Here is a 25,024-nt window from a genome sequence, read left to right as displayed (position 1 = left end):
CTGCCCCGCGCCAGCCTGACGTGGCCGACCTCTGTGCTCGGGGCTTGAGTGACGTGCCGCCTGGGAGCGTGGCCAGGAGGTGCTGGCAGCGGTGGGGGCCACGGAGGCCGCGGTGCGGGGAGTAGGAGTCGGTGGGGAGCTGGGCAGGGCCCCGTCCAGCTGAGACGCGGGAGCCTCGAGCCCCAACGGTGCCAGCCAGAGGCCAGCAGCCTGTTGTGTCTGCTCCCTGGCTTTCCTGGGCCGAGCCCAGTGGGTGAGGCCATGGAGGCCTCAGGGGTCAGCCTCACCTGGACAAGGGGGCAGCAGAGAGCTGGGCAGGAGGGACCTGGGTGCTGGGCATCCCTGTCGCCCTGAAGGGGTCGGGGTACCTGCCATCCCACCTCCCGTGGGGCAGGCCCAGGAGTGGGCTGGGCCAGCAGCGGGCAGAGGAGGGACTGGTCAGTGGGGGGACCCCGGGGCTGGGGGCCTGTGCTCCTTCCCCCACCCGTGTCCACTCACGAGGGTTGGGTGCCGCCACGTACCGGGCTCAGCTGCCACTGTGGACAGAAGAGGGCAGGTCCTGCCAGGGCAGCTCCATTCCAGTGGGAGGGGGTCTGGGTCGTGGGAGTAGCAGGGCCTGGAGGCACGTCCAGGCGGGGGGCACAGGTGCAAAGGCTGGACCCAGGCATGGGGTCAGGCGTGAGGGGCCTCCCTGTCTCCTGGGACTGTGGGGGTGGGCAGCTTGGCCACGTCAGGCAGCCCAGGAGGACCAGGGGACTGGGGTCCCCAAGGGGACGACAGTGACCAGGGAGCACGCGGAAGGCAGAGGCGGGCCCCACACCCTTCACTTGGCCACTGTCCACACCGGAGCACAGGAAGCGTTGGGTGGCCTGTGAGCTGGAGGTGTCTCAGAGGCCCCGAGGGCGCGGCGGCCCCGCCTCTGGCCGCTGACCCCAGAGCCGAGGGTGGCACTCCGGGATCCCCGTGCTCCGCGTTGACCGTGGCCTTCTTTGCCACGGCCAGGGGTGGAAGGGAGCCGTGTCCCTCACTGACCAACGGGCAGCACTGAGGTGCAACCTCGAGGGAGTCTCGTTCTGCCTGGACTGGACGCCGTGACCCTTGGCGGCGTCCTGCAGGAGGCTGGTCATCAAGGGCAGGCATAGCCCTCTCTGTCCCCGTGGGCCACCTGGAGTGGGAGACGGAGCAGACAGCAGTGGCGGGAGCAGGGCAGGGCACAGGGGCCGGAGGCGTGTATCCCAGGTGGGGTGTGGGCTGGACGGCACTCTGGGGACGGCAGGGCATGCGCATCAGGGCACCGTGCTGGACGCCCTTCAGCTGCTCGCTTGAGCACGGCCCGTGTCGCCGATTCCTGCCGCGATTAGGACGGAAACAAAGCAGTCGCCGTAGGTCTGGGGCAGAGGGAGCGCAGGCCAGGCAGGGACCGGGGTGCTGGCGTGTGGGCCGGAGACCCTGGCCACGCGGGAGGTGGTGTTCCAGCGTGCCCAGCCCCTTGCGAAAGCCAGCCTGTGGAGGAGGCGGCCTGGGCTCCGGGGCACCGCGGGCCTGGCCCCTGTTGCCTCATACCAGGCCTTGGCCGAGCTCCCGGGTGCGTTCTTGACCCGCGTCCAGGGGCAGCGAGGAAGCTGATTTAGCAATGGCCCTCGGAGGCAGGTCTGTGTGCCATGCTTTCTCAGGACGGCTGCATGTCCTGGGTCCCTGTGTCCCTTGTCACCCAGAGGAGGGGAGGCGCCCTTGTCCCTGTGTGGGCTGAGAGGAGCTGGTCTCTGGGACTTCCCCTCCCCGGGTGGCCGTGACGGCCTCTGGGGTTGCTGGCGGGGCAAGGAAGAGCCCTCCCCGACGTGTGGGGGCAGCACGGGGGCGAACTCTACAGGGGGCCAGGTGGGGGCCCTTTCTGTGGCGAGCTCCCTCCGCGCCTCAGCCACCGAATCTGCTGCTGCAGCCGAGCTGACCTGGCGTGGCTGCCGCAGGCCCCGCCCAGTGGTGGACACTGAGTTTCCGGGTGTCACCAAACGCTGCTGTTTTCCTTTTTTTGAGGGGGCACTTGGGATTGAACCAGGGGCACTCGGCCACTGAGCCACCTCCCCAGCCCTATTTGGAATTGTCTTGAGAGGCAGGGGCTCACTGGCGCAGGGCCTTGGTAAGTTGCTGAGGCCGGCTGTGAACTCGCCGTCCTCCTGCCTCAGCCTCCCGAGCCGCTGGGACTGCAGGCCTGTGCCACCACGCCCGGATGCGGTTTTTCTTTCAGAAACTCTTCTTACCAGGTAGAGAGGCAGCAGCAGGCTCGCGTCTGAGCTGGGCGGAAGCAGGGCCTGGGCTGGAGCTGCTCCCCAGGGCATGGCTGAGGCTGAGCCAAGGAGGGAGGCTGGGGCCAGCCCAGGAGGCGCCTCCCTGTTCAGGGGGGTCTTGAGGGGTGGGCTGCGCCTGGCCTGGGGGGTGGCAGGTCATGTGCCACCGGTGGGCTTGTGCCTTTGAGAGGGCGAGTGACTGAACCCCTCTGTGCTTCAGTTTCCCCATCCGTAAAGCAGAAGCCATACAGTGCCTACCCCCAGACTAAGGGTCGGCCTCCCTTAAACAATGCTGGTTCCGCCCCAGCACCTTCCTCGCCCGGGGAGGCTTACCACGAGCTGCGCTCGCTCCTGATGGATGTCTTGAGCTCCTGCACGACTTGCGTAGGACGGATGTTCGCCGCGGTGCCTGATAGGGAGGGAGGAGGCAGGTTCCCGGGTGCTCAGGTCGGGGCCCTGGGGGCGCCTGTCGCAGTTGGCCTTGTCCTTGTCCTCGTGGTCTCATGATGGCTGCCAGAGCATCCGACATCGTGTTTTCCACACGACATCACTCAAACCAAAGAGGAGGGGAGCCTCTGGGAGGCTCGGCCCAGGTTTTCACCGGAAGGGGAAGTTCTTCCGAAGTCTTCTTGTTGACTGACGCAGGGTCATGGGCTGCCTGGACTGGCGTCTGGGCTTCCCATCTAACCCTGAACCAGGTCAGTGCTCTCTTAATGGAGCATGGGCAGCGGTGGCCTCTGGGTGGACAGCAGACTGTCAGCCGCATGTGTCGAGTGCCTAATCAGCAGAGGCCAGCGCTTGGTAAGCGGTCGCCATCTTGGTGGATAGCCCGGGCCCGCTGGGATGCAGGATTTCCACAGTGCACGTACCGTGCGACCAGCACCAGAAGGGGGAGGCAAGAGGCACCCCGCCCACCCCACCCTGGGGCGTCTTGGTGCCACTGCCCAGGCCAGGGCACGGATGATGAGCTTTACCTGAACCAACCCTGTGTGGCACCAGCTGGCCTTAGGTCTTACCAGGTGGAATTCATGCAGGTGCCCCTGGGGCTTCTGCCACCCGCTGTGCGGGTCCCCCAGGCTGGGACTGGTGGCCACTCGGGGTTTCCGGTCGGGGCTGTGATGGGTACAGCCGCCAGGCGCGTCCTGTGCCAGCTGCGTGTGGACATGCTCTCCTCTCTTGAGCAACACCGGGCCTGGTTACTGGCTGTTGGGTGCGTACGCGTCCCCTGGGGACATTGCCCAACGACACTTGGGGCGCCGTATCAGTGGACGCTCCTGCCAGCCGGGTCAGCGCGAGCCAGCGGGGCCTCTGGTGTCCCGGCTCTTCCTCTGGTGTCCCGGCTCTTCCTCTGGCGTGCCCGAGTCTTTGCGAGTTAGCGTCCGGCCTCTTCCTGCCCAGGAACAGAGCTTGGCAGCGAGGTCGGCTCCTCCGCCCGTGTCCCTCCGTCCCCTGCAAGGGCGGCGCAGGCCGCCAGCGAGGAGGGGTGGGAGTGCAGTGGGGGTGGCCCGGCGGCCCAGCAGCCCGGCTGTGTGGGGTGCAGGCAGCGCTGGCGCCTCCCCCGGCTTCTCCAGGAGGCCAGGGACCTGGAATCCCTTTGGATTTCCGGATGTCATCCTCGAGCTCAGCGCCACGCGATCCCAAGCTCTTCTGCCCCGGCTCCCTGGCTGGTCTGCCTCTGCCCGGGGCGGGCGCCTGCTCTGTGTCTGCGGGGTCTTCTCGGCAGGGAGGTCAGGAGCTGTGGGGTGATTCAGACCGTCCCGCGGAGGCTGCGCGTGCTGTGAAGAGGGCCCAGGGCCTGGGTTCAGGTCTCAGCGCCCCCATTTCCGACTCCTCCAGGTTGGGCCGCGGCATCTGAGAGGAGCCTCCCCTGGCCTCCCCCAGGCCTGGGAAGGCAGTGGCCGCGTCCCACCCTGGGGTCCTGAGCCCTTCCCGAGAGTCCCCGATGCTGCTGCTGCTGGCCGGGCCTCACGCAGGGCGGTGGGTTAAAGGCCCGAGCGCCACCCTGAGCCCCAGGTGGCTTTGGACGCAGGGCCTGCTCCAGAGCCTGGGCCTTGCCGGGCCTCTGCCTGGGCTCCAGCCCTACGCTGCCCAGTGGTCAGCACAGAGGACAGGACCCTGCTGTCCCTGCCCAGCCTGGGAGCTTCCTGGGCTGCTTCTGCTCCCTGAGCGTGTGTCCCCTGGGAACCCGGGGGCTTCGAGGCTGCCCAGGGAGGGGGTGGCAGGCCTGCGGGGGTCTCAGACCTGCAGAAGGCACCACGCCCTTCCTGGAGCCCTAGCCGCTCAGGCTTCCTTCCTACTGCTGGTGTCCTGTCCAGCAGGGTCGAGGTCAAGAAGCAGCAGGTCAGCAGGGAAGATCCCGCCTCCCTTTTGGAGAACAAAGGGCCCCCGCGGAGCCACTTGAAAGCAGCCCATTCCTTCCTGCCCTGCCCCCGAGGGCAGCTCAGGTGAAAAGGGGTTTGGCGGTGGCCTCCCCTCCGTCCTGGCTCCTGGCTCCCCAGAGGCCCGTCCTGCTCCCACCTGGGGAAGGGGCTTTGCAACCTGACTGGGTCCAGCATCTGAGCTGGGGAGGGACCTGGTCATCGGGGGCCAGTGCCTTCCACAGGAGCTTTCAAGAGGGAGGCAGGAGGCAGGGAGGGGATGGCTGGACAGTGGTCAGAGCAAAGTGGACGGCCGAGGAGCCAGGCCTCCAGCCAAGACAGCCCCACCCGGCCCTCGGTGGGATACAAGGTGACACCTGTGTCGCCTTAAGCTGTGGGTCACTCGCTGCGCCAGCAGCAGGGCTAACAGACGTGTTCACCCCCGGCAGGTCGGGAGAGCGCAGTGGACACATCCTGGGGTTGGTTCAGGTAAGACACTGAAATGTGAAGTGGGACCCTCGGTTTTAAACGCCTGCTTTTGGGGTTTTTGATGTCTCTGAAACGCGTGTCTGGGGGCAGTCAGCCTAGGGCTCGGGCGGACGGCTCCTGGCGTGCGGCTGGGACCTGGCCAGGTGGCGCGTTGTGGGACCACCTCCTGCTTTAGACAATTTCAGAGTCAGAGGGAATCTGGGAGGACAGGCGGAGTTCCCGCACCCGGTGCCCAGTGTCCCCCGGCTTGGCCCCTGGTGACCATTAAGGGGCTGCGTGGCACCCTGGAAGCCGCACCCCCTCTGGCAGGAATCTTCTGGTCTGTTTCTGTCTTTGTGAACAATGGAGGCGTCCTGCAGGAGAGCAGGTGTGCCGGAGGCCACTGCAGAGGCAGCGCCCCGCCGGCCAGGCCCGCCCACCTGCCTGCCTTGAGTGTCCAGGAGGGAGCCCTCACCAGCCCTGCCACGCTGCCTGGCCTCATGCCCGGCTCGCCTCCCGGTGCCCATCGCTGGCCTGTGTGGCCCGTCCTCTTGGGGAGCTTCCCCTGTGTGACCGGCCGCCACCTGTGGCCATTCTCCCCCCAGTGGACTTGTGTGGTCCCCACTGCTGGCTGCTCTGAGCGAAGCGGCCCTGACAGCCTGTGGACCGTCCCCTGTGGCCGTGCAGGTGCCTGGGTGGTGCCCGCGGCGGCTGGGCTTTCCGTGGTAATGGTGCCAGGCCCCTGGCTGCACCTGGCCGGCACGTGCCCCTCAGGCTGCCATCCAGCCCTCCTGGTGTGGGTGAAGGTCCCCGCCGGAGCTGATGGACGATCATCGATGGCTAGGCGCCCGGAGCTGGTGGCAGCTTGTGACATCTGGGGACCCAGCCTCCTACCCTTCTGCTCCACCAGCCTCTGTGTGTGGCCTCGGTCCTCAGGGCGCCTGTGGTCCCAAGCGGCTGCTGGGTCGTGACTGATTCTGGGTGGCAGGAGGGGACTGGCCCACGGAAGGGGTTTCTGGCGTGAGGACTCGGAGTAGAACGGGCCGTGGGGGCAGCTGCCCAGGAGGGCTTCCGTCTGGTTTCTTCTCTGCTTCTCCCGCTGCGGTGGTCCCCGCGCCTGGGACGGAGCCCGCGTGCCGCGTGGGTCCTGCCCAGAGGTGAAGAGTGCTCAGAGGTCTCGCCGAGAAGGCGGCTTCCAGCGAAGGGCCGCCTGTGTGGGCACCTGGGGGAAGTCCGCCCTGCAGAGGCCACAGCTTGGGACCAGAGCAAGGCCGCGTGGCTGGCAGAGCGAGAGCGGCGGCTGGGGGAGCCAGTTGTGCAAGACGGCGGGTCACTGCCAGGGACGGGAGGCTGTCCTGAGACGGGGAGGAGCCCCGAGGGGCAGCAGGCAGCCACCTGGCTTGGTCTCCAGGGGCCGTTCTGGGGTGAGCGCGGGCGGGGGAAGCAGGGCAGCCGCAGGGGCCCGAGCCGTGGAGGAGGGCGGGCAGGTTCAAGGCCCACGTGCAGGAGGGCGGCCAGGCCTGGAAGGCGCAGCTGGCGGGAGCGGCGGAGGGGCTGGGGCTCAGCCAGCTTAGGCAACACGTTCTCGGCGCCAGGCGTGGGTTTCTTGTGAAAAGGTCTTTGTTTTTGTTTTTGTTTTCTTTTCCATCTTCTTACCTTTGCCTTTTAAAAGCCAAAGAAACGGGAGCATTGGCCGAGGGCGTGCTGCGGGTGACCTGGCCGGGGTCATCTCCGCTCAGTCCTCCTGCGCTGGCGGCCCACGGGACTGGTACGGGGAGTCCTGGGATGTGTCTGGGTGTAGCTGGTGACTGACAGGAGCGGGCAGGATCGGGTCCTGTCCCAGATCAGGGCCTCTGAGGTCAGTGGCGTGGCCCCTGGGCCAGGGTATGTTGTTGTGCTGAGTCTGTTTCCTGTTGTCCCTGGAGGAGGAATTGGGGTTTGTAATTGACTGGCCAGGTCGCGTCAGTGATTGACTTGTGAAACTCTTTGCACCTGAGCTGGGGACGGCCCAGGAGGTGGGACACTGGCCTGATGTGGACATAGGACGTGGGGGCTGCTCTCCCTGCACCCCTGACCTCAGCGAGGCATTGGGCCTCGAGCCTCAGTGTCCGTGCCTGCAAATTGGGCTGTCGAGTCTTGGCGAGGAGGACTGGGCAGTGTTTCCTGACCCTGCAGAGCTGTCCCCTCTGGGCGCCAGCACATCGGGGCAGGACCCCGTGTTCTTCACCTGTGTGCCTTAGGTTTCTCACGGGCGCCCGTCAGGCGGTGACGGGTTGTGCAGCAGATGACCCGGGCTCCTAGGGACGTCAGAGTGGGTCCGGGCTGCGGCAGAGGCCCCGTGTGGGGAAGGTGGCGTTGGCGTGGAGAGCCGAGGTGGGCCTGGGGCTCTGAGCCCGAGTGGCAGGAACCACCCATAATCACAGTGCTGCACGTTAGGCGCCACCTGTGTGTGCTTGCTGCACCCGTCCTCAGCTCTTCACGCCCTGTGAGGTGGCCCCGCACTCCCGCTCTGCAGGGGAGAACACCGAGGCCCCGCGCCACTAGGGCATGAGGGTGGGGGACTTCAGCCAGATTCGTGGGTGCCAGCGCTTCCTATGGCAGCGTGTTTCAGACCACCCGGCAGGCCGGCAGGCAAGATTTTCTAATCACCACATTAAAAAAAAACAAAACGAAACAGGTGACCTGGTGTGGTGGTGCCCGCCTGTAATCCCCCAGCTCTGGAGGCTGAGGCAGGAGGATCGTGAGTTCAAGGCCAGCCTCAGCAACTTAGGGGGGCCCTCAGGAACCGAGCGGGACCCTGTCTCTAAGTAAGAAATAGCAAGGGCGGGGGTGTGGCTCAGTGGTTGAGCGCCCCTGGGTTCAGTCCCCAGCCCCAACAAGGAGAAAAGAAAGGAGCAGGCGAATTCATTCGGGTGGTGTATTTTATTGGCCCAGTTTATCTGAGACGTCTCCGTCCCGTCCGTGATCAGCGTGAACGTGGCGGGAACTTGGCTTCCGTGTGACCAGCCAGTCGCCTTTCAGGAGTGGCCGCCACCTGGCTCCCATGGAGCTCACCCTCCTGACCACTTGACTGGTCTCCACGTTCTGGGTCCTGTGCGTCCACGGTGCCGGGTGACTCTCCGCCACTGCAGGTTCCAGAAGTTGTTGACCCCCATGGTCACTCCGGGCCGCCAGGTGGTCCCTCCCACCCTCCAATCTGCTTTGGTCTCTGAGGACTTGCCCGAGGGGTCGGGCCGAGTGGCCCTGGGGTCTGCTGTCTGAGCAGGCGTTTCCAGGCTTCCTCCTGGGGTGGCGGGCGCGTCTGGCCTGCATCGTCGCTGCCGTGGGGACAGCACCTGGTTTCTCCTTTGCTTTGCCGATGGGCAGTAGACGTGGGAGTCGTCACTTCTGGCCGCAGGGCCGCGTGGGCCCTCGCGAGCACGTCCTGCCGGAGCGCTGCCTTCTGTTCTTTCAGTGGTCGCGGGAGTCTTGGTCCCTCTGGTTTGAAGCCCTGCCTGCCTGGTTTTCTCAGCTGCTCCATTTACGCTCCCTCCCGCGAGGCCCAGGGTTCTGATCCACACGTCCTGTCGATCCTTGTTGATTTCCGTTTTTTAAGACCTATTGCCATCCAGGTGGTGGGAGCCGGGCCTCACGGGGATTCCGATGCCCATTCCCTGCAGGGCGTCTTTGCAGAAATGTCCGCTCAAGTCCTTTGCCTGTTCACAGCTGATCTTTTATTTTAAAAAAATCACCTCAACAAAACAGCATGGTATTGGCACCAAAATAGACAGGTAGATCAGTGGTACAGAATAGAGGACACAGACACAAACCCAAATAAATACAATTTTCTAATACTAGACAAAGGTGCCAAAAATATGCAATGGAGAAAAGATAGCCTCTTCAACAAATGGTGCTGGGAAAACTGGAAATCCATATGCAACAGAATGAAACTAAACCCCTATCTCTCACCCTGCACAAAACTCAACTCAAAATGGATCAAGGACCTCGGAATCAGACCAGAGACCCTGCATCTTATAGAAGAAAAAGTAGGTTCAAATCTTCACCTTGTTGGCTTAGGATCAGACTTCCTTAACAGGACTCCCATAGCACAAGAAATAAAAGCAAGAATCAACAACTGGGATAGATTCAAACTAAACAGCTTTCTCTCAGCAAAGGAAACTATCAGCAATGCGAAGAGAGAGCCTACAGAGTGGGAGAAAATCTTTGCCTCTCATACTTCAGATAGAGCACTAATTTCCAGAATATATAAAGAACTCAAAAAACTCTACACCAAGAATGCAAATAATCCAATCAACAAATGGGCTAAGGAAATGAATAGACACTTCACAGAAGATCTACAAGCAATCAACAAACATATGAAAAAATGTTCAACATCTCTAGTAATAAGAGAAATGCAAATCAAAACTACACTAAGATTCCATCTCACCCCAATTAGAATGGCGATTATCAAGAATACAAGCAACAATAGATGTTGGAGAGGATGTGGGGAGAAAGGTACACTCATACATTGCTGGTGGGGCTGAAAATTAGTGCAGCCACTCTGGAAAGCACTGTGGAGATTCCTTAGAAAACTTGGAATGGACCCCCCCATTTGACCCAGCTATTCCACTCTTTGGCCTATACCCAAAGGACTTAAAATCAGCATACTACAGAGATACAGCCACATCAATGTTCATAGCTGCTCAATTCACAATAGCCAGACTATGGAACCAACCTAGATGCCCTTCAACTGATGAATGGATAAGAAACTGTGGTATATATATACAATGGAATATTACTCAGCTATAAAGAATAATAAAATCATGGCATTTGCAGGCAAATGGGTGAAATTGAAGAATATCATGCTAAGTGAGATAAGCCAATCTCAAAAATTCCAAAGAGGAATGATCTCATTGATAAGCGGATGATGACACTTAATGGGGGGTGGGAGGGGGACAAGAATGAAGGAAGGAGGGACTGTATAGAGGGAAAAGAGAGGTGGGAGGGTGGGGGGGAAGGAAAAAAATAACAATGAATCAAACATCATTACTCTATGTTAAATATATGAATATGCAAATGGGATGCTGTTACTCCATGTACAAACAGAAACAGCATGCATCCCATTTGTTTACAATAAAAATAAATTAAAAAAAAAATCACCTCACAGTCCCTAAGCTATTTTGCTGAGGCGTAGCATAGACAGAGAAAGCCACACCTACCCCAGGGGACCCCCGCATCCGCTTCCATCCAGCGAGCCGAGCCCCTGGTGACCAGTGTCCAGACCAGGAAGCAGGTTTGCACCTGGAGACCCTCTCCTGGGCCCTCTGGCACCAGAGGCAGAATCTCCTCTTTTTTTCTTCTTGTTTTTGTCATTGTTTTGAGACAGGGTCTCCGTAAGTTGCTCAGCTTGGTCTTGAACTTGCAAGCCTCCTGCCTCAGCCTGCGAAGTCCCTGGGGTCACAGGTGTGGCCTCTGTTGGACTCCCCGGGGTGATTCTTCCTGTGGCCTCCCTCCACCTGTCTGGCCTCTTCTGAGCCTCGCACGTGGGGTCCTCGTACGCTCGTCTGGTGACGCCTTTGGATGCAGCGTGACTGTTGTATTTTAAAGGCAGCGACGACGCCTGTTCTTTGCCTTTATTTTTCACTCCCACTGTTGTGGGCGATGTCTCACAGCAGTAAATAGTAGGTCGTGGGTGTTAATGATACAAAGACATAGGTGCATTTAATTTAAACCTGCTTCCCACACGTTAAGTGTGCAATTCCACGCACCGAGGACTGCTTGGCTCAGAAGAGCCCCAAACTGGGGGAGCCAGCTGAGCCGCCACCCGCTGATGTTGGATGAGCAGCCGGTCCTGGGGGCTGCGGAGCCCTGGCGGCAGGAGAGGAAGCCGGGAGACACGTGTGGGAACGCTGTGCTGGGCCAGAGGAGCTGACGCTAAGCAGGAGGGGCCACGGGGCGCTGCCTGTGGCCTTTGGTGTCCTCCGCTGGTCCCAGAAGCAGAGCATTTTTGACACGTGAAGACTTACATGAAGTCTAGGGTCAGCCAGTCCAGACAGGAAGGGATGTCGCAGTGGCCAGGGGGACTGGGCAGTGGCTCCGCCGGGGTACTGGAGGGAAGAATGTTCTGGAAGCAGACAGGTGAAGGCTGGCGGCTGAGTCCTGGCACCGTGCCCGTCACCTGGGTGGGTGACGTGGGACGCGAATCATGATAAAGCTGTTAAAAACCCCAGCATCACGTTTTCAAGGTACCGCTTCCGCATTTATCCTTCTCAATGGAGAACTTGATAAGTTGGGTTTTTTTTTTATTTCTTTTTGGTACTGGGGGCAGAATCCAGGGTCACTTAACCACTGAGCCACATCCCCAGCCCTTGTTAGATTTTATTATTTCATTTTATTTTACCTTTTTTTAATTTAATTTTTAATTTTTTGTTGTGTAGGTGGACACAATACCTTAATTTAAGTATTTATTTGTACGTGGTGCCGAGGATGGAACCCAGCGCTTCCCACGTGCTAGGCAAGCGCTCTGCCACTGAGCCACCTCCCCAGCCCTTTTTATTTTTATTTTATTTAGAGACAGGGTCTCGCTGAGTTGCTTAGGGCCTGGCTAAGTTGCCGGCGCTGGCCTTGAACTTGAGGTCCTGCTGCCCGGCCTCCAGGTTGCTGCGACCACAGGCGTGCGGCCTGCGCCAGCTTGATGAGTTCTATCCAACGTGCCTGCCTGGCCGCGTGGCCTCCAGAATCAGGACCGGGGTGTTTCGCCAGCCGGGCCTCCAGGGCTCCGTGCAGCTGCGGCCCTGGTCACCACGGGCCTGCTGTCTGCCCTGTGGTCTTCCCTCGTCCAGAGTCACGCGATGCAGCCGCTCTGCGCGGTGTTTGCAGCTGGTCTCCTTTCCCTTGGGGCCGTGTGTTTGGGGCTCACCGTGTGGTCGTCCATTGGAAGTTGGTTCCTTTTGTTGCAGTCTCGCCGTGCGCAGTTTGTCTGTTGACGGGTGTTCGCGCTGCTTCCCTGTATCGCCATTTTAACATACTGGTCACTGGCGGACACTTAGGACAGGTCTAAGGGGCTGCTGGGGCTTTCCCGGGACTCCCTCCCACGCCGGATGGCAAAGCCTGGCTCAGGTTTTAATACCTAGCCCAGGTGTCCCCTCCCCCCGCGGAGGATGGGGAGGACGCGGAGGCCTGCCGGGTTGGATAGAGGGAGAGGCACCCAGCAGGACTCCCCTTGGCCTGCTCCCCACTCCAGGGCTGCGACCCTTGGCCTTGGGAGGGGGACCTGACAGAACCGCAGAATCAGCTCTGTTTGGCAAAAGGCCGTGCGTGTGCTTCACCGCACGGTTATCTAATCAGCTGCCTGGTCCAGATGTCCCTGGTTCACTGTGACCGAGAGGAAAGCATCTGCTGGTCAAAGGCAGGGTGAAGTCCACACCCAGCCCAGAGCCGGGCGTGCAGAGGGTCACCTCAGGTCGGGTGACGACATAGCTCACCTGGATGCCACGGGGTCTGTGGACCCTCTCCTGGGCACTTCACCTGCATGGACTCATCCAAGCCCACGGCAGGCCACATGGTGGACGGGGACCTTCTGCCCATGGCACAGGTGAGGAAATGGAGGGCCAGCGCCTCACTCGTGGCCCGCCAAGTCAGGCAAGCTGGGCCCCCGGCCTCTCGAGGCTTCCCAGCCTGGTCAAGGAGCTGGACCGGGGAGGGCAGCAGGAGGGAAGGGATTGGTGCGCTTGGCTGCGAACAGCTTTGTGGAGGGTGACTGACACGGAAGCCGCATGTCAAGTGTATCCAGCACCTGCAGCCCACCACGGCACCCACACGTCCCCCACCTCCAAGTCCCCCTGCGTCCCACGGATTCGCGGCTTGTGGCTGGTGCTCTTAGCGGATCCTCCAAGGCGCTGGGCTCTGGCTTGCTTTTTACGGCGGCGTTGGGAACTAGCATCACGGTCACGCAGTTCTCTGTGTGGCTGCGTTTGTCTGCGGAGCTGTGCACTGTCCAGTGACTGGCTGGACGGGGCCTGGGGCTGAAGGGCTTCCACTGCCCAGGGCACCAGCAGAGGGGGCACTGGCCGGCCCAGGTGGGAGGGTGATGCACGGTCCCCTCGCGTGGCTGGCGGGGACCCTCCCCTGGGGCTGAGTCCTTGCTGGGCTGCCGCCTTGGGCTGTGGCCCGGGCACTTCCGCCAGCCAGGCCAAGAGGCAGAGGCCGCGTGGAGCACAGTGGCCTGGCACAGGACACCCAGATGGGCTCTCGCTGCCGTCGCTGCCCGGGTGTCCCACTCTCTCGTGTGCCCCGCTGGGTGCTCAGTTTGTTGCGGGACAGCTGGAGGGAAGACGTGGTTATCAGAACACAAGATTCCGGTTTTCCCAGGAGAAAACAGCCATCCCAGACTGTGAAGCCGCAGCTGAACTCCTGGCAGTGGGGTAAGCCGTCCTTGTCCACGGCCGCGGGGCCAGCTAGCAGGGCTGTGGCCACCGCATGGCGGCCCTGCCCTGCAGAAGGAGGTTCAGACTGACTGCCAGTGTCCCAGTGGACCCACCAGGGTCTGCTGGCCTCTTGAGTCCACTTCCTCCAGGGGACAGGCAGCCAGGTCTGAACTGCTGGCTCTGGCCTTCCGCCTCCTTGGGGCCTTTGCCTGTGGATTGTGACTGTTTAGGGACCTTGGGGGCGGCCGTCCTTGTCCTGGAAGGCTGTGTTCAAGGTGGTGGGAGGTGACACAAGCTGCCCGGGCGCCTGGCTTTGTGACACATCGGGCTGCGTCTGATACGCTTGTCGCTGGGCTGAGATGGCAGATAGAGATTAGAACCCAGAAGTACTGCTGGCTTCTTTCCTTTGGCCCTTTAAGAAAATTTAGTATTTTTGCCAGGGCTTATAAATCAGTTATCATATAAAGTTCCGTAATTTTGGCTTTTCATGGACTTCTCGGCGCTCAGTTCCTTCTACCTTCTCCCTGCCTAGCTCCTGCCCTCAAGCCTTTGAGTGGCTTGCTGCCTCAGGGCCTTGGCACTGGCTGTTGTTTCTAGTAGAGCACCCCGTCCCGTTCGGGCTTTCCTCCCTCACTACCTTTGGTTTTTATTTGGGGTTTGGTTTGTGTTTTTTTACATTTCAGGTACCTGGTGACTGTCTAAGATTCAGTGCTCTGCCCCCTGCCCGTGTATCCTCAGCGTCCTGTCGCACAGCACGGATCTCATGGCTGGTTTAAGGCCTGCCTTGCTTCGCTGGGCAGGGGGCTGCCTCGCGCCCTCCCACCTCGGGCTGCAGCCGGCGGGATGAGTGCGGGAGGTGCAGGGCCGCGGAGGCCCCCACGCACGCCCAGCCCCGTAGGTGGTGCGGGGCGAGCCCCTGGCCGCCGGGTCCCCCGCCGTGGTCAGGAAAGCGCACTCACAAGCCACCGGCGAGCCTGCTGCCTGGCCGGCCTCGGAGCCCGAGCGGCACCCGGCCCAGCCCGCGCCAGGCCTTGCGCCGCCCTCAGGCTGCCGCCTCGTCTCGCCCGCAGAACGTGCGCATCGACCCCAGCAGCCTGTCCTTCAACATGTGGAAGGAGATCCCCGTGCCCTTCTACCTCTCCGTCTACTTCTTCGACGTCCTCAACCCCGAGGAGATCCTGCAGGGCGAGAAGCCGGAGGTGCGGGAGCGCGGGCCCTACGTGTACAGGTGAGGCAGGCGGGGCGGGCGGGGCCTCGCGGGCGGGGCGGGGCCTGGGGATGGGGCGGGGCCTCTGAAGAACGGAGAGGCAGAATGGGGCGGGGCCTCAGATGGATAGGGAGGGACTTCAGATGGATGGGTTGGGACCTCAGATGGATGGGGAGGGACCTTAGCGGAATGGGGCGTGGCATTTGAAGAATGGGGCGGGGCCTCTGAAGAACGGAGAGGAAGAATGGGGCGGGGCCTCAGATGGATGGGGAGGGACCTTAGCGGAATGGGGAGGGGCCTCTGAAGAACGGAGAGGAAGAATGGGGCGGGGCCTGGGGATTGGGCGGGGCCTCGGATGGGGAGGGTCCTCAGCAGAAGGGGGCGTAGCATCTGAAGAACAGGGCTGGGCCTCTGAAGAACGGAGAGGAAGAATGGGGCGGGGCCGCAGATGGATGGGGAGGGACCTCATAGGGACTAGGTGGAGCCTCAGGGGGGGAGGGACCTCTGAAGAATGGGGGGGGCCTCAGAGGGGCGGGGCGGGGCTGCTTGCCGACCCAGGACCCGGTCCCGCACGCAGTAGGTCAGGCGCACAGGAGAAGCGACGTGCCCGGGAATGTCTTTATGGAGACGGTAGGAAGGGCATGTGAGGGACACACACTCATGCACCCAGGGCAGGCTCAGAGCTAGCACCTCCGTCCCAACCCTGTGTGCGCTGGAGGACAGGGAGGGCCAGCAGGAGACAGGACCAGCGAATGTGGCACGGGCTGACCCGGTGCCTGGGTTGTGCCTTTGGTCTCTGGCCTTGCTCATACCTGGCCGCAGGGGTGACTTTATCCCTCTGAGTCTCAGTTTGCCCCACAGCAGTCCAGGATGAGGACAGCACACAGTGACAGTGTGAGGCCATCGCCTGCCAAACAAGACAGGACAGAGGAGTTGCCATGGGGCCCCCGGGACATGAGGACACCTCCTAGGAGCAGCTATGCCTTCTTATGACACTGATCACACAGTGCCCCATTCCCATACCAGGGCAGCGAGGCCAATGGCGTGGGGACCCCAGGCTTGGCCGCCTGCCCTGCCCGAGCTCTGGACTGCTAATTGTGGCTGGTGGAGCGGGCCCCCCACCCCGGAATGGCTGACTTCGCGGGGCCGGGGCAGGCAGAGGCTGTTCCGGTTGGCTGGGGTGCCCAGGTTGGTTCTGAGGAGCCAGGCTGGGAGCTCAAGTGTGCCTGAGCTTCGGGAGTTGGCAACACTGGCCAGGGCACAGCCCTGGAGTGCGTACGGGACCCACTGCGCTGGCCGGAGCAGTTTCCAAGATTGGAGCACTGTGGGACACCAGGTCCCATCTGACCCTCCGTCCTGCTCCCTGCCCGACGCCGCCTGGGGGCCTCTGCTGCAGTGCACCTGGAGCTGAGCCTGGCTGGTCTCCGCTCTCACGTGCTCCTCATCTCCAAGTCTGGCTGTGGGCCGTGTGCCACGCACTGTGCTGCTCATTGCGGGAGAGCAAACCAGTGGGCACATAGACAAGGTCAGGCTGGGTGGGAAATGACCGCTGGTGGAGTTTGGACACGTTTCTGGGGGCAGGCGTCAGCAGCCATGTCTAATGGAGGGTCAGGAGGACCTCTGCAAAGGGGCACTTGCTGGACTTGAATGGCAGGAAGGGGTGCTGGGGGAGGAGGGTCCTGGGTACAGGATGTGCCAAGGCCCCGAGGCCCTGCTGGAGTGCTGGGGCAGAGCAGAGGAGCCCAGGCCTGAGGATAGGCGGGTGGACGGCGAGGGCTCAGATCCTGTAGGATCCTGTAGGTGAGGGTGGGTGGGGTCACGTGATGCAGTGTCCACTGTGGAGTGGCCGAGGGGCGGGAGAGGACAGGACCCGGCGTCGCAGTCACCCCAGGAGTGGGACTCCAGGTGGAGGGAGGCGTGGGATCCGGTGTTTTCTGGAGGCAGCTTGGATGAGGGCGAGGGCGAGTGGTGGCGGGGCGTGTGTCCTGCAGTGGGCGCTGCGGGGGTGCCGGGAGTGCCCGTCAGCGACTTTGCTTCCGCGCAGGGAGTTCAGGCACAAGAGCAACATCACCTTCAACAGCAACGACACTGTGTCCTTCCTGGAGAAGCGCAGCTTCCAGTTCCAGCCCGCCAAGTCCCAAGGCTCGGAGAGTGACCACATCGTCCTTCCCAACATCCTGGTCTTGGTGAGGTGGTCGGGCCAGCCCTCCTCCTGGGCTTGCCCCTTGCTTGGAGTGGTCCGCCACGTGGTCAGGTGGTGCCCTCGGCCCAGGGGGTCTCTGCCTCTGCGTGGGTTCTGAGTTCCCGGCCCGGCCCCCTGCCCGGTGTCGCGTAGTGGCCTGCGTGTTCTTCCTTCCCTTTCCGTCCAGCTCTGAGGCCTCCAGGGGCGGTCCCAGTGTCCGGCGGGGAGGGTGCCCGCAGCGGGGCATCCGCGGATTGCCTGTTGGATGTGGGGTCCCTGAGGCCGCCTGGCCTGCTGGTTCCCTGGGAGGCCCTGCAGGACTCAGCCCAGGGTACTGCCCCTGCCAGGGCTGGTCCCAGTGGAAGGACAGCACTGGTCCCGGCCGAGGTCCTGGTATTGAGCTGGGAGGCTGGGCTGGAGCTCGGGTCCCCTGCAGTGAGCCGCGAGGCCACTCTGCACTCCCAGAGCCGTCAGGGACGGTGCTCAGGGTCGAATGGAGGCTGGTCATGTAGCAAAACCCAGGTGCCCTGAGTGACCAGGGCTGGCACATAAACCACGTTGTTGGCACGCACAGCCGGTGCGGGGCCCGATCAGGGAGCTCCCAAGGCCCACGTCCCCAGACGCCAGCACCCTTTCTGGGTCTGCACAGTGGACAGCCCAGGCTTCGAGGCCCAGGGGTCTTCTGAAGAGGGTCTTGGTGGCAGCCCCCCAGCTCTGCCTTGGAGGGTAGGAACAGCCAGAGTCACGGCAATGCCTCACCCCGGGCGTCTTCAAATAAAACCAACGCAACAGACTCGGAAATGCGACTCGCACCTCACTTTTGTGTTTCTTGTAAGATTTCCTGGGATTTTTGAAGCCATTTGAAAACGTAAAAAGCATTTTTTTAGTTCACACGTGGAACAGAAACAGGGTTGGCTGGTGGCCACTGGGCCCGAGCTGGTCGACCGGGGTGTTGGTACCAGGGAGAGAAGGGCCAGAACCTTCCGAGCCAGGTTGGAGGGGGTCCCGTTTCGTGTTACGCCCTTTTCTGATGCGTTAAAACAACGCCTGTGCCACCTCAGACTATAGGGAGGCGAAGGAGACCGGCCGGTCCCCGTGAGACCTGCTCTGGGATGGTGGCCGCCCCGCCCTTCTAGAGGGGACACTGTCTTTTGGATGAAGAGCCTGTGTAAAAACAAAACAGGAACCAAGAGCCCAGAGGAAAGTGAAACGGAAAAGACGGCCTGGGCTCCTGGGTGTCGCCGAGCAGATGGTTGGCTGGGGCCCTGCGGGTTTAGGTGGGAAGGAGACAGTTAGAAAGTGGACCCAATCCCACCACAGACTGCCTCCCAGGAGGCCGAGTTGCCTTCAGCTAAAGGGAGTGTGGGGCCCTGGGGCCGGCAGGCCAGTGCGCTGGGTTTAGGTGTGGCTTTATCAGGGCGCAAACAGGGTGCCCGGATCTGGGCCGGCTCCTCCTTGTGCTGGCAGACCTGTTCCTGGAGGTGGCCACAGCCTTCCACAGCGGGGGCAAGGCCAGCAGAGGGACGTGCGCAGCCCTGATCGGCAGTGTCTGTCGCCTGCAGGGTGCCGCAGTGATGAGGAGAACAGGCCCATGAGCCTGAAGCTGCTCCTGACCCTGGCGTTCAGCACCCTGGGGAGCGTGCCTTCATGAACCGCACCGTCGGCGAGATAATGTGTGGGCTACGAGGACCCCCTCGTGCATCTCATCAACAAGTACTTCCCAGACATGTTCCCCTTCAAGGGCAAGTTCGGGTTATTTGCTGGGGTAAGTGTGACCCAGTGTCTTGTCCTCCATCCACACAGCTTAGAAGCCCATGGCTGGCTTGTTTGGAGCTGTCTGGCTGGGTAGAGACCCTAACTAATGATCTTAAGCAAAATAGGAATTTGCTGACTCACACAACTGAAAACTCTTGGTGTGGGTTCAGGTACAGCTTGATCCAGGCTCAGATGATGTGATTGAGCCTCACTTAGCTTAGAAAATTGGGTATTATTGCAGATTGTCCGTGTCAACGACAGCACTGCTCTGAGCTGCCTTCTTTATCTCAACCTTGACCCCTGGTAACCTGGTAGGATCAGTGACTGGGCATCCACACCGAGATCTAGTCCAGGTAGCATTTGATCTCTGACCTCTGACCGCTGATGTTGGCTGTCCTGAAGTGGAATTTAATGAGCTCTCTGGATTGCTTCAGTCTCAGCCTCTGCTTTGGGCTCTGTCGTTCTGGTGCAGAGCGGCAGGAGGACCTGATCCCCACCTGAGTGTGATAGACGCTCATACGTTTTTGTCCATGGCAGGTTCTGGTCAGGTGGGTGCACTGGCAAGTTTGGGGTAAGCAACATGGTCCTGTGAAAGCATCTGCACTCTCTGAAATGCTTGCCAAGTGGAAGTTCTTGCAAAGTCAGTAGCCGAGCTACAATCTATGACTGGATAACGGAAACCTCAAAATAACAGTCTGGTGGTCAGCTATTCAGTGTCGGTGTGGCCTCGAGGTCTCTGGTGTCCTGGGAGCCTTCTGCCACTCCTCAGTGCCACCCTGGGGGTGCGGTTTCCACACTCAGGATAATCTTGTGGCTCAAGATGGCAGCTGGCGCATCAGCTATCACATCCTCAGTCCAGGCAGCACGGCAGGAAGGAAGAGGTTGGGGGACGGATGGGGGAATTGAGGATGAATCGGCGACACCAGGCTGCCTCCCCTGCAGGGGAAAAACCGACTTCTCACTTGTTTTCCGTGGGCCAGAACCGAGCCGTGGGCCTCACCAGCTGCCGGGGAGCTGGGGAGCGGGGAGCTGGCAGTGCCCGCCTTTAGGGAGCCAGCTGGCTCCCTAAGCAAGGCGTGGGGTTTGACGTGAAGGAGGGGCTGGCGCTCTGGTGCCTCCTCTGCCACGTCGCCCATTTAGTGGTGATACTGACGGTAGTGGCCACTGTGCAGAGTCCCTGTCATGACCACCCCCTGCCACCTGCAGTGCCCACAGTCCTGGTGTGCTGTCTGTCTGGGCCGGGCACTTGACAGACACGCAGCTGCGGGAGGCCAGGGTGGGACAGCTCTTCTCGACCCCCCACGTCTCTCCATGCTGGGCGTGTCTTCATTCTGGGCTTCTGGGCAACGCCCCTGGGCGCCAGGGTCTGACCTTACTGTCTGAAGGCTTCGCAAACCTCAGGGCCAGTTAGGATCGGCTGGGTTTTGCAGCCCTGACAAGTAGCCCCAGGGTCAGCGGCTGAAGCAGCAAACGTTGATTTCTCGGCTTGTACTCCACGTTTACTGTGAGGGACCAAGGGGCCGTCTGCTTGTAGTGGTCACTTGGGGTCCTGGGTGAGGGAGGCCCACAGTGGGCTCACACTTCCATGTCACCATAGCAGCAGCCTGGGGAAGTGCCTGTGCCCAGGCCTTAATGTACCCTCAGGCAGTGACTTGGACTTCTGCTGACCCTGGCCATGCTGGATTCCAAGAGGGTGATGGGTGGAGGAGAGGGACCCTCCTTGAGCTGGGCAGGAAAGAGGGGACCCTTCCGCCCACTAAAACCAGCGGAGCGGCCCTCCTAGAAGGCCCGAGTCTGCTCCTCTTGACCTGGAGCAGGTGGGACGCTGCTGTGCGTGACCTCCCGGGGACAGCAGGGCTGAGGCGGATGGAGCGGGTGGGCTTGGCGGCCGCCCTCCCGGCCCTGCGCTCCTGTCCCCAGCTTAGCGAGGCTGTCCACCACGTTGTCTGCAGATGAACGATTCGGACTCAGGGCTCTTCACGGTGTTCACCGGGGTCAAGAACTTCAGCAGGATCCACCTGGTGGACAAGTGGAACGGGCTGAGTAAGGTGAGCCCTGGGGACAGCCCCAGCCGCCTTGGGGACCTGGGGGTGGCCGGGCCCGTCCCACGGACACCTCGGGCGGAGGGTGTCACTGCGGCTGGCTGAGGCCGCTGCTGGGGGTGAGCGGTGCCCGCCGGGGACTCTGCCTCTCTTGCTCGATGCTTCGTTTACAAGGACCCTGTCTGAATGAAACGCGGGAGGCGTTCACGTTACAAGTAAAACCGTGTCCCTGTGTGGCCCCTGCCCGGGACCCCCGTCGCTCACCGCCATCTGCGGAGCAAGCCCAGGGTTGCTGCTGGGGACAGTCCTCCTGTCAGCCGCTGGCGTGCCCGTCTGAACGCAGTGGCTCATCCCTCGGGCAGGGTCCTGCAGCTTGGTGGCCTCTCCTTGGTGTGCAGAGTGCCCCTCCACCCCGAGTGGTGGCCGCCAGGAGCACCGGGTCTAGGACAGTTGCCCCAGGAGGGCTGAGGCTGGGGGTTCAACCCCTGCCCAGGGAGGCCGCCCAGCCTTGACTCGTCTTCCGTCTAGGCAGGTGGCATTGAGGGCTTTCCAGTGGTCAGAGGGCGGAGAGCGCGTGGCGCGTTCGGGGCCAGGCCTCCCTCCCTAGAGGCCGCGACCAATGGGTTCACTGCACGGTCCTGGCTGCCCCATTAGGTCTTCAGTGGCCAGCCGGTGCCCCCCGCTTACCTGTCTTCGAGAGGTGTCTGTCCACCTCACTGGGCAGGGAGCCCTGGGGGTGGGCTCTCTACAGAAGAGGTCCCCGTGTCCCCAGCAGAGTCGTGGTCACCGCTGTGAGGGTGCGGCCGGCACAGGGACGTGAGAGGCAGCCCGCAGGGCAGTGCTGCCCAGGCTGTCCTGAGTGGCCGTTGCCCCCGCCCCTTGCAGGTCAGCTTCTGGCATTCGGATCAGTGCAACATGATCAACGGGACTTCCGGGCAGATGTGGGCGCCCTTCATGACCCCTGAGTCCTCGCTGGAGTTCTACAGCCCCGAGGCCTGCAGGTGACCGCTGGGCCAGCTTGGTGGGGAGGCAGGACAGGGCGTGGGGACAGCGAGCCCGAGGAGAGGGCTGAGCCCGCCTCTGGCTGGCTGCCCGGACCTTCTGCCTGTGGAGATGGGGCTCCTCTCCGGGCCCTTGGTCCCCAGCTCTGCAGCCGTGGGGGCCGCTGGGCTGCACCCTACAGCAGCCCCAGCTGTGGGTGGACAACAACCACCGGCTCCCGCGGTCCTTTTCCAGGCGTGGCCAGATGTGCTGCTCTGTTCTGGCCACTCTGGAAATGTCCTTCCCTTGGGAATTCACCGGGCGACCCTTGGCTCCACCTCCCCAGCACCTCATGGAGCCCTGCTCTGTGCCAGGCGTGGGACAGGATGGCAGGAAGGGCACAGTTCCTGTGCCCGGGGGGTTACTTCCTATCAGGGGACTCGGGCCAGTGCACAGATGTCACAGTGGCGTGCTTTCGCTGTGTGTGTGGCGGCTTTAAAAGCAGCATTTCCTTTTATTTTTTGTGCTGCTGGGGATGGAACCCAGGCCTGTGTGTGAGGCGAGCGCCCTGCCACTGAGCCACAGCCAGCCCTAGGGAGCTGGCACGCAGTACGGGGATGGGACCCGGGGCGCTCCACCCCGGAGCTACGCCCACAGGCCTTCTTACTTTCTGAGGCAGGGTCTTGTCCAGTTGTCCAGGCTGACCCTGAACTTGCCGCCCTCCTGCCTTAGATTTCTGAGCTGCCAGGATTACAGGCGTGTGCTGCCACGTCTGGCTAGAATTTTAAACTTGGGGAAAAGTTGCAAGAACAGTGCGAGGAACCCCTCTACCTTGGCCCAGCCGTCAGGCAGCTCCCGTCGCCGTAGCAACGGCGCGTTAATCAACTTATAGAGAGAAGAGGTTTATGGCGGTCACGGTTGTGGAAGCTCTGGTCCACGAGGGGTCGGCCCATCATGAGGCAGCACAGTGTGCGGCAGAGCAGGACCCCCCTCGTGGCCAGGGAGCTACAGAGAGGAAGAGGAGGAGTCTGGGGTCCCACAGGTCAGGCGCACCCCCAGAGGCCTGAAGACGCCCAGGAGGCCGCCTCTTAAAGGTTCCCCAGCTCCCAAAAGGACTTCACCTGGAGTCACTCCTCTACCTGGGACCCTGGTGGACACGGTCCAGCCCCGGCACCGGCTGCTCCGTCCTTCCTCTTTCGCCCCAGTTGTTGTATCGCCGGGCCGCGTCCCCCTGTGTGGGTTGGAGGCCGTGGGCCCTCGTGCCTCAGGGCCTCAGCGGGCGCTTTCTAAGAAAAAAGCCGTTTTCTTGCATAATCGCTGTTTTCAAAACGAGGACCTTTTAAGGTGGACGAGGGAAGACTGGCCAGCCGGGTGCTGTCCAGTAAAAAGGGACGCAGCCCTTTTCAGCTTTGCTGGTCATCCACGGTCGGTCGAGTCCTCGGTCGCCGAGCTCACAGGCACGGACGCCGTGGTCTTCGTTTCTGATTTAAAGCTCGTGTGGTCCTGGAGAATGGATCGGCCTGGTCGGGGCCACTGCACCTCCCTGGGCAGGAGGCGCCCTGGGGGCCGTTCAGGTGGAGAGGCAGCTCCACGGGGTGGCCTTGGGGTCACCGTGGGGTGACCTCGGGGTTGTCGTCGCCCTGTCTGCCCCCTGCAGGTCCATGAAGCTGGTCTACCAGGAGCCGAGGGTGTTTGAAGGCATCCCCACCTACCGTTTCGTGGCCCCCAAAACCTTATTCGCCAACGGGTCCATCTACCCGCCCAACGAAGGCTTCTGCCCCTGCCTGGAGTCGGGCATCCAGAACGTCAGCACCTGCAGGTTCGGTAGGCATCCTGGGGACAGGGGCCCGCGGCGGGGCAGGCGAGGGCCTCCTCTGCCCACGGTCGGCTTGGTCTCCGGCCTCTGTCCCCCTGAGCCCATGAGGCTGCAGAGCAGGCTCTGTGATCCGGAGGCCTGCCATGTCAGCTGACCCAGGTCCCGGTCCTGGCGAGCGCCTGCAGCGGGCAGTCGGTTCTTGGCCTTCCCCTGCTTCTCCAGGTGCCCGCAGCCCCTTCCTCCTGGTTGCCAGCAGCTTCCCATCCCTCGGATCCACCTCTGTGCTCACATCTCTGTCTCCGTCCCCTCTCCCGGCTAGTTTCCAGGGCCCTGGGGGCCACAGCAGAGCCCCCTGGGCAATCCAGGACGACCCCTCTCGGAAGGCGGCCATTCCGAGCCCTGCTTTCCCCGTCCCGGGCCCCCGCTGCTCAGGAGAGCGTGTCCGTGGGTGTCGACACCAGGGCCGCCGCGGCCGTGTCTGCCTCCCGCGCCCTTTGGAGAGCCGGGCTTGGTGGGAACGATCCTTCACCCCCATCGGGTGAGAGCGGCCGGGCGGGGCCTTGTGTCAGACCCTTGTTCGGAGGTGCTGGGCACCGTCGCTGGGCGGTCAGGGCCCATCTCCACGCTGCGCTCACCTCGTCGCTCACTCAGACCCCGGGCCTCGCCCCTCGCCCGTGGGCAGCCCAGTTGGCTTGGCCCCCAGACGGCCGAGCTCCTCTCTCACCCGCCCGGCCGCCTGGTCCTGCCCTCTGGTCCCTGGCCTCCTGTGGCTGTTGACGTTGCAACTAATTCAAATGACATCGCATTGAAAGGCCCTCCTTGCCTCATAGAAGCTGCAGTTCAGACGCCCCGCCCCGTGGGCCTGGTGGCCGCTGGGTGGACAGCGCAGGGAGGCCGTTGCTGTCCATAGGAAGCAGTGGCGCCGGCCACTCCCCGTCACGCCCTTCCCCTCCGCTGCTATCCTCTGGGGCATGTCTCACACCGTCCCCCTCGGCCTCCTCAGCCCGACGGTGGGTGCTGTGGCCGGGCTCCCTGCCACCTGGCCTTCTTTTCAGCTGTACCCTCGGGTTCTGTGCTGTGCCCAGCACGCAGTGGCTGCTCAGTGATTGTCTATCTGGACCTGAGGGCAGGTCCTGTCTTGCAGGATGGAGGCCCGAGGCTGGGCGTGGCTGAGGCCGCATGGGTGTGGGACACAAAGCTGGCCCCCAGCTGGCCGGGTCTCGCCCGACCTTGTCTTCCAACGGGAGAAGGTGATGGTGCAGGGATGGTCAAGCTGGTCGGGAGAAGGATCACCCGGAGATAGGACGCGTCCCCGGTTTCAGGCAGAACAGGGCGACAGGCTGGGCACTGGGCCTGCGGTCCCCCCTTGTCACGGCCTGGTCCAGCCACCTGGGCACTGTCCTCTGCTTGTCTCATGTGGTCTTCACTGGTGTCCACAGGAATCTCCACTTATAAGACGGAGTCACCTGCTGGGAGCAGCGTCGTGGCGACTTGGGAGGCAGGTGGTGGACGCTGGGCCTGGGGGC

At 62.3% G+C, this 25,024-nt stretch overlaps 1 protein-coding gene across 1 annotated transcript in view; it reads left to right on the top strand.

Moving 5' to 3' along the window:
- The window catches only part of LOC306667721 (scavenger receptor class B member 1-like), a gene marked incomplete at its 3' end in the record, with an annotated part of 49,594 nt that overhangs the window by 21,268 nt on the left and 3,302 nt on the right, over positions 1–25,024 (top strand). Inside the window, 9 exon segments of the mRNA XM_079150423.1 lie at positions 14,586–14,743; positions 16,767–16,908; positions 18,467–18,479; positions 18,482–18,532; positions 18,535–18,581; positions 18,583–18,669; positions 20,612–20,707; positions 21,587–21,702; positions 23,340–23,506. Of these exon segments, the coding sequence (XP_079006549.1) occupies positions 14,586–14,743; positions 16,767–16,908; positions 18,467–18,479; positions 18,482–18,532; positions 18,535–18,581; positions 18,583–18,669; positions 20,612–20,707; positions 21,587–21,702; positions 23,340–23,506 (877 nt within the window).

The sequence above is a fragment of the Sciurus vulgaris genome, assembly GCF_902686455.1.
Source record: "Sciurus vulgaris genome assembly, chromosome: 8".
Taxonomy (NCBI): Eukaryota; Metazoa; Chordata; class Mammalia; order Rodentia; family Sciuridae; genus Sciurus; species Sciurus vulgaris.
This window is presented reverse-complemented; position numbering and strand designations above follow the sequence as displayed.